The sequence below is a fragment of the Protobothrops mucrosquamatus genome, unplaced genomic scaffold (assembly GCF_001527695.2).
Source record: "Protobothrops mucrosquamatus isolate PMUCROS unplaced genomic scaffold, P.Mucros_1.0 scaffold6433, whole genome shotgun sequence".
NCBI classification, from domain to species: Eukaryota; Metazoa; Chordata; class Lepidosauria; order Squamata; family Viperidae; genus Protobothrops; species Protobothrops mucrosquamatus.
In genome coordinates, this window is record NW_015392257.1 from 29740 (window position 1) to 44935 (window position 15196).

General features: G+C 48.9%; 1 protein-coding gene across 1 annotated transcript; it reads right to left on the reverse strand.

The window, feature by feature from the left end:
* Nucleotides 1-769: 769 nt before the first annotated feature.
* On the reverse strand, nt 770-14422 carry ACOX3 (acyl-CoA oxidase 3, pristanoyl). The gene is made up of 17 exons (XM_015829573.1): nt 14038-14422; nt 12640-12873; nt 11213-11287; nt 10669-10758; nt 9761-9904; nt 8696-8784; nt 8462-8558; nt 7862-8044; nt 7282-7404; nt 6824-6944; nt 6042-6164; nt 4935-5045; nt 4298-4413; nt 3931-4105; nt 2895-2962; nt 2248-2334; nt 770-2070 (listed from the first exon to the last, which is right to left on the reverse strand). Exons 1-17 carry the CDS (start codon nt 14194-14196, stop codon nt 1951-1953), a joined length of 2115 nt encoding a protein of 704 aa, XP_015685059.1. The 5' UTR covers nt 14197-14422; the 3' UTR covers nt 770-1950.
* Nucleotides 14423-15196: the final 774 nt, after the last annotated feature.

Here is a 15196-nt window from a genome sequence, read left to right on the forward strand (position 1 = left end):
AGGTTTGGGAAATGGTGCTTGCAGTGTATGTTACCTGAGGCAGCAACTGATGGATCTCCATATGAAAAAGAGTTAAAAGTAAATAACGTTTGGTGGGGGACCCAGTTAGTCTGAAGATTTCTCTACCACTCCCAGAGAGCGGGCTCATCAAATTCTGTTCAACATCCTCTTCAGCCTCTTGTGTCCATGAAGGACTGCAGGGCGGTTGCAGTCTTCAGATGTTCTGAAGGATCTAGAGAGTTGGGCCTTGGCTTAGTCTTCTTTCTCTTAGGGTGAGAAAGAAAAGCTCAAATGTGTCCGAGCCATTCAAGAGAACTTGACAAGGCGTGACATAAGGAAGCTGGGTGCCTTCCAGTACATTCTTTTTATAGCAACTGTCACTGTCTCAGGATTATCCTTAGATGCTCCTCCATGTAACTGAGCCAGTTACAACAGATCCTTTCTGTTGGAGCAGAACACGTATGTCCTCATCCTGGAATAAATCCAACAACAATTTCCTCAACCCAAAAGCACAGAAGGAACTGAAGATCAATGAAAGAAACATTGGATGCCCAGTTCTTTGCATGTCTTCCTCAAATCAACATGCAGAACAGAGCGGCAAATGTGTGGAATGGTTGGGGGTTCCCCTAGAACTCTATCTTACCATGAGTATTGTTATGTTTTTGTTGCAGATGCTTTTTATTTTCAGTCTTACTGTGGGTGTTCATGTGGTACCAGACAATTTTATTTTTTGCTTGTAAGCTGCTGTGAATTTGAATGGACATACTGAACAAACATCGTAGTATCTTTTTATTACTGTACAGACATACATAGCCATGGAAAACTGAATCAACCAGACACGGATTACAAGATTTCCCTTATAGGTAGTGGGAGCCAGAATCTAAGTTTAAGGATGCAGAGTCTAAGTCTAAGAATCCTCAGAGTCTAAGAATGCAGCAGTTGGCCCATAATAGATCCCAGCTGAGCAAACAGATTTCCTCAGCCACTTCTTCAGGATTAGATTCCAACCCTGTGAGTCGATAATGCTTAAGAACTGAAATGGCTGCCTTTCCTGATTCAAAGTAGAGTTTTTCTGATCTGAGTCACAGCTAAGAAGAAGAACCTGGTCTCAAAAGCAGACTGGCAAAAAAAATTGGAGGCGATTGTGCCTGGGGTCTCTCACTGGACACTTTTGACCAGTAATAAAAAGGGTGTTGGATGGACTTGCACGACTGGGAAAGATTTCCACATTTCACTGGGAGGGAAGGAAGGAAGGAAGGAAGGAAGGAAGGAAGGAAGGAGAGGGAGAGTGGGGACCTGCAAAGTCTATTGCCAGGGTGTCATAGTCCCCTTCCTCTGGAGACAGTCTGTTCTTCCCTAGCAGAGCCTTCCAGGCACCTAGCAGCTAGAAAATCAGAGAGACATTCAGGATTTTCTCTCCAGCGTTGGTTATCCTAAAACTTCTTAAAAAGAAAAGCATGCGGAGAATTAAAAAAAAAGGAAAAAAGCCTTCCACAATTGACAGTTCAGAGGAACTGAAATATGCCTTTCCTGTTTGCTACAAGATTGGGCTGCTGCTTATTTTATTGCCTTCGGGGGTGAGACAGAACACTAATATAAGATGCAAAATAATGACAATTATGAAGAATAAAATGATATTAATCTTGTGGACCAAAGGCAAATATTTAAAGGGACATCTAAGAAAAAAGCTGATGGCTTTCAACATTGTCATTAATTTATGGACAGAAAGCTATTTTAACAGATTATTGTTCGAGAAGGAATGCTGAACTGGCAGAGAAGGAATATTCCATCATTTTGAAGGCAGACAAGAAGCCGGTTCAGGGAAACTTCCACGGGGAGGCCCTGCTCGGTTGTTTCTCCTAAGCTCGGTGTCTTCTTTCATTTCCGTTAACATGATCCTTTCCCTCCAGTGATGAAGGTTCACTAGCAGCTCTTGATGGGCTTTCCTGTTTACATTCTGGACCTCAACTTGCCAACGACAGGTTTGTTGTTACAAAATTCTGACCACCAGGAGGGTCTTTCCAGGATCTTTGGGCTCTGAAGAACTGCACTCCATAGATTTTTATATAGCTGGAAAAACATAACAAAAAACAAGAAAGGTTTCGGTCAAAGCAATAGGTTTTAATGGAAGGAAAAAGTAGTTGGTATCAGAGATTGGGATGCAATTCTGACATTGTGTGATGCAATTCAGAAAGCAAGAAGACGGGCTAGAAGACAGACCCCCAAGGAGGGGCGAGCCCTGCTTACCTCTCCATCGGCCTTGGCAATTGGGGAGCCGAGGACAAAATCAGGGGGGGCAATGACGTCCACCAGAGCCACCGATTCATCCTTCAGCTAGGAGAGAGGGAGAGGGAGAGAGGGAAGAGGAGAGAAACTGGCCATGGCAACAACAACTGTAGAAGACCAGCCTAATTGATCAGGCAAAGGCCTATCCAGCCTCGGTTTTTAAGCCGTGTCCATACTTGCTTTGTTTCAGAGAACTTGACTAACACATTTTCATGAATGACACAAGGGTAATAACACCCAACAGGGATTGCAAACAGCTCCAAAGAATCTCTCTAAACTGGACCAAGGAAGCTGAAATTGGAAAATGTAGCTCAGGGGAGGCAGATGGGAAGTGATCCCTCTTGTTTCTCTGAATCCAAATTTCCCCCTCAGTAAAGAGACCTGAGCTGACTGTGACTTGCTGGGAAGGGCAGGCAGGTCACAAAGGGTGTGGAAAGCTTGCGGTCCTGCACTGAAGCTAAACACAGAGAGGTTCAGGATATGAAGAGCTTCTTGGGTCTTCTCTTACATCATGGATGGTGAAGTTAACACCGTGCACTTAAATGTCCACTAAAATCTGACGGGATCGCCAAACTTTCAAGATTTCAGTAGTCCCTACTGGCACATACCTTTGAACAAAGTTCCAGAATTGAATCCTGTATCCATTTACCGACATTTTCACCTGAAATGTAGCCACCTGAAACGTATTTAGAGCAATAACACATTCAGAATGAAACAGTTCATTCATACTGAAGCACACTTTAAGTTCCTGTTGGATACACGATATGCAGAAATAATTCCTGAAATAAACCGAAGGTGCTGTACTGAGGATTAATGCTCCAGTGCTTTGCATTCGAGACCTGCCTGACTTCAGGATATGGAAATTGCACGACTGGGAAAGATCCCCACATCTCACTGGGAAGGAGGGAAGGAAGGAAGGAAGGAAGAAAGGAAGGAAGGAAGGAAGGAAGGAAGGAAGGAAGGAAGGGAGGGAGGAAGGAGCTGGTTTTCCTGGGCTGAGGGCAGGACCGTCACCTGTGCACGGAGAAGGGTGACTCTTTAACAATATCCCACTGGGGATTCGCAAATTGTGCCTCGGAGGGTGGAGGCCTGGACAGGCAGATCCAAGAGACACCTGCCCCTCTTTCCACAGCCTCCGCCTGGCCCTGCCTACACCTTAGGGGAGGGGGGGTCCTGAATCCAAAGCGCTGCTTAATAGCCTGCCTTGAGGTGTGTGTGTCCCAAGCCTATGAAGGAGCAGCGTCTCTTTACAAGGAAATCTAGAACGTTCAGCAGCAACCAAGCCAGGCATGCAAGCAGCAAGTTAATTTCCCAGTTTTCTTTAGAGCTCAGTCTGGCCCCGATTCTACTTGCGACAACTTAGAAATAAGTTAAGTAACAGAATGGAAGGTTTAAAGTTTACTCTAAGTTATTCAAGAGAAATACTTCATCCTTTAGAAAAAGAGGCATGACTAAAAACTAAAATGCAAAAACATAAGAGGCTGAAATTGTAGGCATGTAATGTATTTCACCCTTATTATTAAATGGTATAATTTGGGCACTGTTAATTTCTGAGTGGGTTAGCAGATAAGGTGAATTGCAAGTGTTTGATAAGAGGCATTTATGGGTCATAGAGCTCCCAAGAAGACATAAAGCCAGCCTCACCTTGGTAGAGTGTTGCCGTGTGCTTATTTAAGGACCAGAGTCCGTAGAGTGAACAAATAAGCTTTAGTACCGGCTGAAGATTCACTGGCGTGTCGGGACTGTGCACGTGTTTGTGGTACTTTTCTAAAACTGTGTGTTCAATAAAAGCTATAGCTAATGAACGACAGTAATACACCTGTGGGGGAAAAGGGAAAGCATACTTCAGGATGACAATTTAAAAGCAGAGCTACAAATATAACACATTCTGCCTTCCAGATGAATTGATGCTTATCCCACACAGGGTGTCTGTGGAATTAAAGTGAGTGGAGGCTGCTACTATCGCTTGAAGGAAAAGGCAGAACTCTCTGAAATTAGAACCGGAAGTTACCTGGCTGTTGTTCTTTGCCTCAAAATCAGCACAGCCGCTGTCTTCCTGCTTCCTCAGTTTCTGGATGCTTTCTCGGAGCAAGTAACAAACCAGCCACTTGTAGGCCCCCAAGGACGCTGGAGGAAGGAAAAAAGGCAGTTGTTTTAGACACTCATTCGGGCAATTCAACGTGATGAATGGGACAGCGAGCAGCCATATATGTAATGAAGGCCACTGGATGCTTTATAAGCATTGCTAGAATTCAAGAGCACCTGCCAGGCAGATTTTTTTTTCTCTTGCATGCAGTTCATAAAGAAGAAAAGGGATAAATGGGCACCGTGACCAACAAATCTTACAGGGATGAATCCATTTTCACTGACATCAGAAAGTTCACAAGGCACCAAGATTGCAGCTTTTCAAGCCACCCTCCTGATAACTCCCCTCTACCACCCCCCGGAGGCCCTGCTGTCTCTTCTGCCCTGCACCTCCTCCGCCCACTGGCCACCTTGCTCAGGAGGGCCACACAACACAGGCCGGTTCGAGCCACAAGCAGCTGGTGAGCGCCCACAGGCCCAAGGAACTAGGAGCAGGCAGTTCTCCGGAACATTCCCCGATCCCGAAAGGAGATCCCAGAAGGGCAGCGGGAAAAGAGAAATACCTGAAGAGTCCATGAGGTCTTGGCCATATGGAACCACAAATTTCTGACAGAGAATATCATCGTAATCGTTTAAAAAATCAACTGATCCCAGGGGTGACGAAACAGGGTGACCTGTAAATGAAGTGCCAGCGACATTAGATCCAAACCTCCAGCCAAAAGGCACGAAGAGTTATTGCCTCTGTTGCTCCGAGGCCCTGTGGAGGTCGGGTGCTCTCCCCTGCCTTCGCCACCCATCAAACTGTTTTCCTGGACCTCCGGTCGCAACTCCTATCAGGACTTTTCCTAAAAATATCTGCTTTTAGAAGAAGTGCCCTTTTTTGTCACGGCGAGGGAACCGTTTCCAAAATACAACTAAATTTTGCAAATTGGGTCCACTCTGCATCCAAGATGCTCCACGCATTATGTTCTAAAGTCAAGTGAAGGAGATTGGTGAAGGAGCCTATTTAAGTAGAATAAAACTAACCATTTATTCGATAGAGATGTCTCAGTCTATGGTGAGTTACACCCTTTCTCAGAACAACAGTCCCTGCTCATAGTTACTCATACGCAAAACATTGTTGTCTCCTTCGTAAGTGCAGTTTGACTCCTGCAATGCACTCTACATGGGGCTCTGCTTGTGTAAAGTATCAACTGGTTCAAAATGCGGCAGTCTGCATGGTTTTGTGTGACTCTGGATTTGCACATTTCACCTCTCTTGTGAGAGCTGCAATGGCTGCTGAGCCCTGGTGGATGCAGTGGTTAGAATGGTGTATTGCAGGCTGACTCTGCCCACTGCCAGGGGTTCGATCCCGTCCTGGTAAAACGAGGATCCAGATTTTTGGGGGCAATAGGCTGACTCTGTAAACTGCTTAGAGAAGGCTGTAAAGCATTATGGGGCAATATATAAGTCAAATGCTGTTGCTATGGATATTTGCTGCCGGATCCAATTCAGGGTGCTGGCTGCCACCTTCAAAGCCCGACATGGGATATTTGAAGGGACCATTTACCTGGCGCACTAGAGTGGGGGAGGCAGATGCACAGTAGCACGGGGGGGGATCTGCTGAATCCCTTCATTGCCCCCCTCTCTGGGCTCCGAGCATGGCAACCTCCAGCCCCCCCCCCACTAACCTTGGGATCTCTCACTCATCCAGCGCAGCAGGTAGTTGCTTGTCTGCTGTAACAAAACATTGTTGTCTCCTTCGTAAGTGCAGTTTGGATCATTGTCATTACGAATATCGCCCAGACGATTCACTGGGGGTCAGGGATAAATAGCACACAAAAGACACCAGCATTATGAAGGGATTGTCATCTATTTCAAAGCTACAAAAATCCTTATTGAAAATCACAAAATAAATAAATAAATCTACCTCTGTCAAGGTCGAGTGATTTTTAAACACTGGCCTCCAGCCGGGGGAGGCATGAGGCTCGCAAAACCTTGGGGTAAGTGAGTGAGGGGGTACCCTGGAAATCCCCCCCCCCTTTGCCTTTCCATGGGGAAACTGGGGCAAACCTTAATTATCTAACTCACTTCTATCGGCATATCAATTTTCAAGCATCCAGAGAGCTCGGTAACAAAAGGGAGGAGCTCAGTCGAGTGCAAACAGCTGTGAGAGGAAGTGACGTACCGGTAGTCCCCGACTTACGACAGTGCATTTAGTGACCGTTCAAAGTTACAACGGCACTGAAAAAAGGGACTTATGACCGTTTTCTGCACTTATGACCGTTGCGGCATCCCCTGGTCACGCGATCAAAATTCAGACGCTGGGGAACTGACTCATGGTTTATGACGGCCGCAGGGTCCCCTGGGGGGTCACGTGATCCCCTTTTGCAACCTTCTGACAAGCAAATTCAGCGGGGAAGAAGCCAGATTCATTTGACGACTGGGGGCCTAGGAGAGCTTCCTCACTTACTGGCCAGGTAGCCGTGTCCCCCGCAGGCCTCCCGGCACTCCTGGATGGCTTGCTGGGCGAGCCAGGAGCAGAGGGGCTTCCCCGAGGTGGACAAGGCGTGGATCTCACGGCCCAGCTCAGCCTTGGGGGAGAGGAAGGAGGAGGAGGAAGAACAACATGGCGGTCACCACCACGGCAGGAGGAGGGGGGTCCCTCCAGCAGCCCCTCCCTGGGAAAAGGCACACAGAAGGGGAGAACCCTCCGTGTCCTTGTGATGACCTTAAGGACTTTGCCCCAAGCAACGTCCACCCTTTTCGTGCAAATGCAATGAAGTCTGCGCCATGAAAAAAAAAAATCCACACCGCCCGTGATATTCTGGGGGTCCCCGGCGTAGCCACCCAGCCTGCCCCGGGCCCAGAGATCGAAAGGGGATCTTTCAGGGGGGCCACGAAACCTGCTGTGGAAGGAGACTCCCCCACCTGCTGGGCGCTCTTGTCGTTTATCAGCAGCCTTATGTGGAACTCCATGAACCTGAGGAAGAGGGAGCGGGAGAAGAAGTCCCAGGCGTAGGTGGCCGCCAGGTAAGGGAGCAGGCGCCATTGCTGCAATTGAAAGACGGGCAGGTGAGCTGGGTGAGGGGGGGCACCTCCTTTCAAGCACAGTTTTCCTCACAAACTCTGAGATGAAGCGGAATGCGCCTTCCCCTCCCATGCAGCGTACAACCCCACGGATTCCATTTGCGTTTCTGCTCCCCCCCGTCCAGGGGCGGCCCCGTTTCCCCAGGTTCTCCCAGGCCAGTGACGGGAGGATAGGAAGACACCACCTCGGGTTCAAAGAAAGATGCTGGCTTATTGACCGACACGTTCACTTAACCATGAAAAAAGCCGGAAAATTCCTTCTGGTCAAGCGGCCGCCTCAGTACCTATGACTGTAATGGCTTATGACCAGAATTCTCAACTGAATCACAGCCCGGCGAGGCTCCCTGCCCGGTGCGAGCCATCGCCTGCCAAGAACCAGGCCTGACCTTGAGGCAACTCCCGCTGGCCGGGCTGCTCTCACCTGCATCTGGTATTCCAGGACGGGAATCTCCTCAGCCTCGGTCGGCCCAAACTGGCGCCGGGTGGCGGAGAAGCGAATGGCTATCGACACGGCCAGCTTCAGATTGGCCACACACATGGCGATGATCATAACTCTCCCGGCGGACAAGGAGCCCAGCGAAGCCCCCAAGCGCTGCTTGTGATCCTGAGGAGACACAACCCGCCCCACCCCAAGGAAGCGGTGACACGCCCTGCTTAGCCCTGCAGGGAGCTCGGGTCCTCCCGTGCGACAGCAACTCTGCTGGCAAACCAGCAGGTGAGGGAAAGGAATCCAGCTTCAGAGAGCCAATGTAGCCTAGTGGGGAAGGCTCCGGGCTAGAGACCAGGAGGGGGGGAGTTCTAGTCCTACATCAGGCCTTCGTGACTTTGGGCCAGTCCCCGTCTCTCAATCCAGCCCACCCCACGGGGTTATTGTTGTGGGGAAAACAGGAGGAGGAAGGAAGGGGTATGAGGTCTGTTCAACACCTTGAACTGTCTGTAAAAACTAATAAAGGCAGGATTAAAAAAAAAAAACAGAGAGAGAGGAAAGAGAGAGGCTCCTGATATGAAGCAGAGTTCCTACCTTGAAGGCGCTTGTGTATTTCCCCTCAGCAGTGACATCGCCCGTTCGGCTCAACAAATTCTCTTTGGGGACCCTCACTTGGTGGAACATGGCAAACCTGGCAGATTTCAAGAGAGGGTTGAAGGGGGGCTCAGCGTACACACAAAGCAACCCTCAGCCAGAACAGCACATCTCCCGGCTTCTCACCTGAACCCTCACCCGGAGTGGAAATGGTGGCTTCCTGAGGGCACTTACCCGTTATCTAAGCCATTCTGCCCAAGTTTCCTTCCTATGTCACCAACCATGACACCTGGCATGGGAAGCAAGGTTTTCGGATCCCGAATCTGTAAGCACAGAGGCACATCCAGATCAGTAAATGCATTTACGGGAACCCTTTTTGTTTAGATTAAGGTGCTGAAGATGTTCGTTTCACTGATGTCGTTATCATCTCAAAGGTGCTTTTTCCAAAAGGAAAGTGGACTTTCTTGGTTTTTTTTCTTTGAACAGGTTTTACTTCTCATCCAAGAGGCTTTTTCAGTTTTGGAAAAAGCACGTGACCTGGATGATTGAGAAATTACATTACACAGCCAGGCAAAGAGGGTGAAGCTCAGGGGAAGGAGCTCTCCAGGGTTCTGAAACAAGGAAATGACGAAGAAGTTGGGGAGGGGCACGGGGCCATCACCGCCTGGGACTCTCGCCCCCCCTCCAGGGGGACTCCCACCGGGGTCACAAGACATTCCTGTTCTACTGTACAGTATGAGAGGAACGTCCGTCCTCCAGTCCCCTTTCACGGCCTGGGGTGAACTTGAGCCTGGGAGGACCCGAGTTGCCCAGAATCATGCATGAGTGAGTGGCCATAAAAACCTAAAATTATATGTGAACAACCCATCACACCTGGGTTTCATCTGATCTAGAAAACAACACCTCACCATCCCGGTTCTCCTCGGCTTCAGTGGTGACTGAGGCCGGCTTAGACAGCAAGCAATGAAAACATGCCAGGTTTCGCATGTTCTGACTGCATCAAGAATGCCAGTTTGGGTTGTGGTTAAGGCACCAGGCTAGAAACTGGGAGATCACGAGTTCTAGTCCTGCTTTAGGCTGGCTGCCCACACTCAGCCCGCGGGAGAAGGCGGCAACGGCAAGCCATTTCCAAAATCTTGCCAAGAAAATTGCAGGGCTGCCACCCAGACCGAAGGCACCAAAGGAATCCTCCCTCCCCACCTGGGATCTGTCAGGATGCCGCAAAATGGGACGTTGTGCCCCGCCGAGCGCATCGATCACAGTGTGAAGGAAAAGCAGAGCTGCTGCTGTGTCTCTCACCTGCACCACAAAGGAATGCAGCCCCTGGCACTGGCCGTCGGGCGTGTGGAGCTGGGCGTAGACCACGGCGTGCGTGGCGGTCTTCCCCATGTTGCCAACCCAGAACTTGGCGGCTTCGAAGTCAGGCGAATGAAGAATAAACTCCTGCACAGTTGGGGGGAGGGGGAGACACTCAGCGCCGAGCAGGGAAGAAACCAATTGCCCAGCTCTACAGGCAGTCCTCGACTTACAGATTTCATTTAGTGACTATTACAATGGCACTGAAAAAAGTGACTTAGGACCTGTTTTCACACTTGTGACTATCACAGCCCCTCCCCCCCTGCGGTCACACGATCAAAATCCAGGTGCTTGGCAACTGACTCACATTTATGATGGCCACAACGTCCTGGGGTCATGTGATCCCCTTTTGTGACCTTCTGACTAGCAAAGTCAAGGGGAAACCAGATTCACTTAACAACCGGGTTGCTAGCTTAACAACTGAAGTGATTCACTTAGCAACTGTAGTAAGAAAGGTGGTAAAATGGGGCAAAATTCATTTAAATATATTGCTTAGCAACAGAGGTTTTGGGTTCAAATGTGGCCCCAAAGTCAAGAACTGCCTGTATTTGGTGCTAGGACTTTTTAAACAGAAACAGGAAATATTCCACAGGAAATATCAAAAGTAGCCTTGCTAGCCAGCAAGGCCTAGATATAAATTCTTCCAGCATAGAGATGTCATGTAAGTTATTTAAATAAAGCAATTTGAGTTGCTTGGAAGGCCACAGTTATGTCATTTAACAGATTTTGGTGAAAAACAGACACCCCACTAGCCCATGAGTCCATTTAAACACAGTTTCACCATCCAATGATATTATTTTAATAAAACTAAAGACTGAGGATTAGAAGCTGCTGGTTGTTGATCATCTGACCTGTGTGTCTGGGTCGTATCTTGCAACTGTCCGAATGTTCTTGGTGTTGCTGCCGTGGCTGATTTCAGTCAGTGCAAAACATCCAAATATCTGTGGCCAAGAGACACACAAAAGAGATCTTAAGAGTGGGAACACAATCACACAGAAGCATTGTTGTGCCATAGTTCCACTGGTGAGCTGTGAGCTGAGCCTGGGGGCTCGGGGCCAAGAGGAAGTTACCCACATCCAGCAGATCCATTCTTGGTAGGGCGTCCGCAGGGTGTGTGTGTGTGTGTCAAATAAGTCACAATGGTGGCCACGACAAGGATTTTTTATGTGCATTGCTGCGGGGGGGGGGGGGGGGAGCTGGACTGCACCGTTGCAACCAGCATCTTATCTGCCCTTTGGCGATTCCTCGGCAACTAGAAAATCTACAGTATTAACACAGTCAAACTTGAAAAGGGGAGAGCTTTCCTATTTTACAGAAGATTCCTATCATCATTATTTATGAAATTAATTAAGTGATGTCAACAAATTCAAATTCCAAATAGTAGAAAAGACGTACCTCCATGCTTTCAACTTGTTGAACAAATTTTCTGTGTCTTTTGGATCCAGAACTCTCAATGCTGTCCTTGAACACCTGTGACATTAACCGAAGCCAGAGAACTCAAAATAAGCCAGTTAAGAATCGTGCAACGTTCGGAAAAGTTTAAATGTAAAGATGTTGCACTATTTGCTGCTCAAGTTAAAAAAAATAATAATCTAAACCATTCTTCCAGGCAAGATAAGTTTTTTTCCAACAATTTTATGAAGGATTATATTAAACAGATAAAGTGAATAAAAAGGAGAAATACACTGGGACAAAATAGCTTTTCACAGGAAACATGAGGAGGGAATAAAATAAATTCTGAAAACTGCGTTTTGCTTTGTGCGTGGAGGAATCAACCGAGCCAGGCCAGCCTGAGGGGGAGGCATCTCTGGCTAGACTAAAACCCAGACCCCGGAGCTGGAGCCGGTCCACATTCAGTGGGCGGGCACCCTTGGCTCCTCCCTCCCACTCCTGCCCTGTGCTTCCCCTCCCCTTTGTCTTCCAGCTGGCTGGGGAATTCTGGGAGATGGAGTCCACCCATCTGACAGTTGCAGAGGCTGAGACTGCCCGGGATCTTCTGCTGATCCTAGAGGTAAACCCGGGAGGTTTCCTTTGCTCCCCGCCCTGAGCGCTCCGGAGGCTTTCGCCCACGGCCTCCCTCTCTCTTTCAGCTCAGCAGGGATCCATCTCACAAAAGAATAATTACAACAGGTACAAGAGTTCATTTAGTGACCGTTCAAAGTTAGAACGGCACTAAAAAAAAAGTGACATATGGCCGCGGTTCACACTTACGACCGTTGCAGCATCCCCAGGATCACGTGATCCACATTCAGACGCTCGGCAACTGTTTCATGCTTTTGATGGTCGCAGCGTCCCGGAGTCACGTGATCCCCTTTAGCGACCTTCTGACAAGCAGTGTCAACGGGGGGGGGGGGGGGTTAGCCAGATTCACTTAACAACCGGGTTACTAACTTATCAACTGCGGTGATTCACTTAACAACGGTGGCAAGAAATGTCATAAAAGGGAACGAAATTCACTTCACAAATGTCTCACTTAACAGCAGAAACTTTGGGCTTCAGCCGTGGTCGTAAGTCGAGGACTGCCCGTATCGTTGCTTAAGCCTAAAGTAGAAAGCGCTGCTAATGCTTTCAGAGCAGAACGTGGGCCCTGAATTGGCAGTTTCGGCAGTCTACTCCCTTCGCATTTAAATGAAAGCTCTAGCCCTGGCAGCCTGGCACTGGCAATTTCACAGGCTTGAGCAACAAAGTTAATAACTGGCATCAAACAAAACATCTAGCTGAACAGCCACCCAGACGTTTCTCAACAGCAAGAACCCACAAAATGAAGAAAGAAAAAGAAAAATAGATGACCGTGCGGCTCCAGGGAGAAGAACTGTGCCTACCTGGCAGTTGAGCACGTACTTGGCTCCCAGGGACCAGTCGAACATGCCCAGGCAGCTGATCAGAATGACCACTTTCAAGGGTTTTTCAATAATCTCCTCCAAAGTTAGGAAATTGTATTCGAAAAGCTTCCGGCAGCGCAGAAAGGTCAGCTCCCGGTACTTCTCCAGAGACAACTCTTCCCCAGGAACACGAGCAAAGAGAGGTTCGTTTTCAAGAGCTGAGAATATTTCGTGCTTCGCGAACAAAAAAATCAGAACGCTTAAGTCAGTTCCGAACATCCTGTGGTCGGCAGGACATACATTCTTGAGGCATTTCTGGCAAATAACGCAAGAAAATATGAACCCAAAGGCCCAGAATGCATTTTTCTCCCCCCCCTCCTCCTCTTTGGGACTGTCAATCTAAAGGCAGGATCGGTCTCCACATGCTAGTTTGGAGCCTTTAGCGCTAGAAAAAAGGGTGACGAAGCTTCAAACGCTCCTCTAAGGAATAATTCATGTCACAGCAACTTCCGGGTTCTTAAAACCTTGTATTTGGTAACAAAATATGGCATGTATTTCCTTTTATTTGTGGCGGCGGTGGTGGTGGTGGAGATCTTCTCATCACCAACATTTCTGGGAAGGCAGCGTTCTTGGCGCCCTCTGAGCTTAGTGGTTTCCTTGCAGACATTTTGTGTAGCGTCTAAAAGAAAAGAGGCAGCAAAACCTACCCTGACTTGTGCCAATGATATTATGGAGCCGAGTAATGAACGTCTGCAAGCAAACAACTAAAGAACAGTAAGAGCTCCATAATTCAACTGAGTCACAAATATCCTGTTTCTGAAAATGCTACAATTGAAGCATAAAGCTGGATTGGAATCCTTGCAACGAGGAACTCTGGATACTTTCCTGCTATAATGTGGAGTAATTTAGTTCAGCAGGAACACCCAAAAAAGCAAGCAAACAATGGAGGTGGTCTTGCACATAAATTCCTAAATTCAGAACTTTTATTAACGGATCACTATGGCTTTATATCTTTTTGTATCTTTGTATCTTTTTCTATTTCTTTCTTTCTCGCACTTTTACCTTTCTCTTTGATTTCTTATTTTCTTTTTCTTACATTAGTTTTTGTCTCCTTTTAAAAAAATCTAGATAAAAATCCAGCTATCATTACAATCAGGATAGAGCTGGAAGGGACCCCGGAGGTCTTCTAGTCCAGCCCTCTCTTTGCTCAAGCAGGAGAGCCCTAGGCCATTTCAGACAGATGACTGTCCAAAAATGAGGCCACATATGAACACATAGAAGGAAACCGATACACCCAAATTGAACACAATAGGGAACAAATAGCTTCCGTTAAAAAATGACCCTATTATATACAGATAGATGGGCCAGGCTTCCTTCCCAATTCCTGCGGAGCCTCACCTTGAAGCGGATCAGGTCTTCCTCCTCCACAAAGAGGGCCATCTCCTTCCACTTGAAGGACGCCTTCTTCCGGTAGGCGCACAACGGCCCCTTGGGGAGGTCCGGCAGCAGCGAGGAGTCCGAGGAGCTGGACGGTGTCACTTCCCCAAACGAAGCCATCTTGATACGGAAGCCGGACACTGGCAGTAGAGCTGAAATTGAGGAAGGGACGTCAGAAATGCTGGGCAGGAAGACAGAAACGTGCAGATTACCATTTCAACCTTGTGCCCTGTAGCCACGTCTCCCCGGAGATAGCCATCCGTTTCTAATTTAATCTGACAGGTGGAGTTTCCGAGGAGTTCCTGGCAAACGTTCCAGCAGTCCTCCACTTAAGAGAGTTTGAAGTTACGATGGCACTGGAAAAAGTGACACGACCGGTTTTACACACACGACCGCTGCCGCAGCATCCCTGTGGCCACGTAATCCAAATTTCAGCCACTTGATGACTGACTGGTATTCATGACGGTCGCGTGATCCCCTTTGGCGACCTTCTGGCAAGCCGAGTCAAGGGGGAAGCCCGATTCACTTAACGACCGGGTTACTAACTGAACAAGGGCAGCGATTCACTTAACCGCATTGGCAAGAAAGGTCTCGGTGCCAACCAGGGACCCTCCTCCGGGCCAGGAAGGGGGGGGGAAACGGGGTTTGGTCTGGCCCAGCGATGAGGAGGGTCCCCCATTTGGTCACCAAGCGTCTCCTGGGAAAACTCAATTAGCGAAGGTCTCACTTAACCACAGAAATGCCGGGTTCAATTGCGGTCATAGGTCGAGGACTACCCGTGCGTTGCACTGGAAGGGACCAAGGGCTTCTTCCGCAGGCGGAGAAAGAGGGGGGGGTCCCGCCTCGCGACTCCCGGCAGCCCCCGCTCGGACTCCTCGCCCCCCCATGACTAAGTAGCCCCCACCCCCCTTTTTCTCTCCCCCCCCGCCGCCCCGGATCCCCTGCACTTCCCTGAGACGGAGCCCCCCCCCTCCGCCCGCCGCCCCCCCTGCGGAAAGGCAGCCGCGGGCGGAGCCTGCCCGCCACGGCCTCTGCGAGGTCGGGCGGACGCCCTCGAGGGCGCCCGCCCGCCGCTACCGAAAAAGCCGCGGGGCGGGGACTCCGGGCTGCGCAGAGGCGG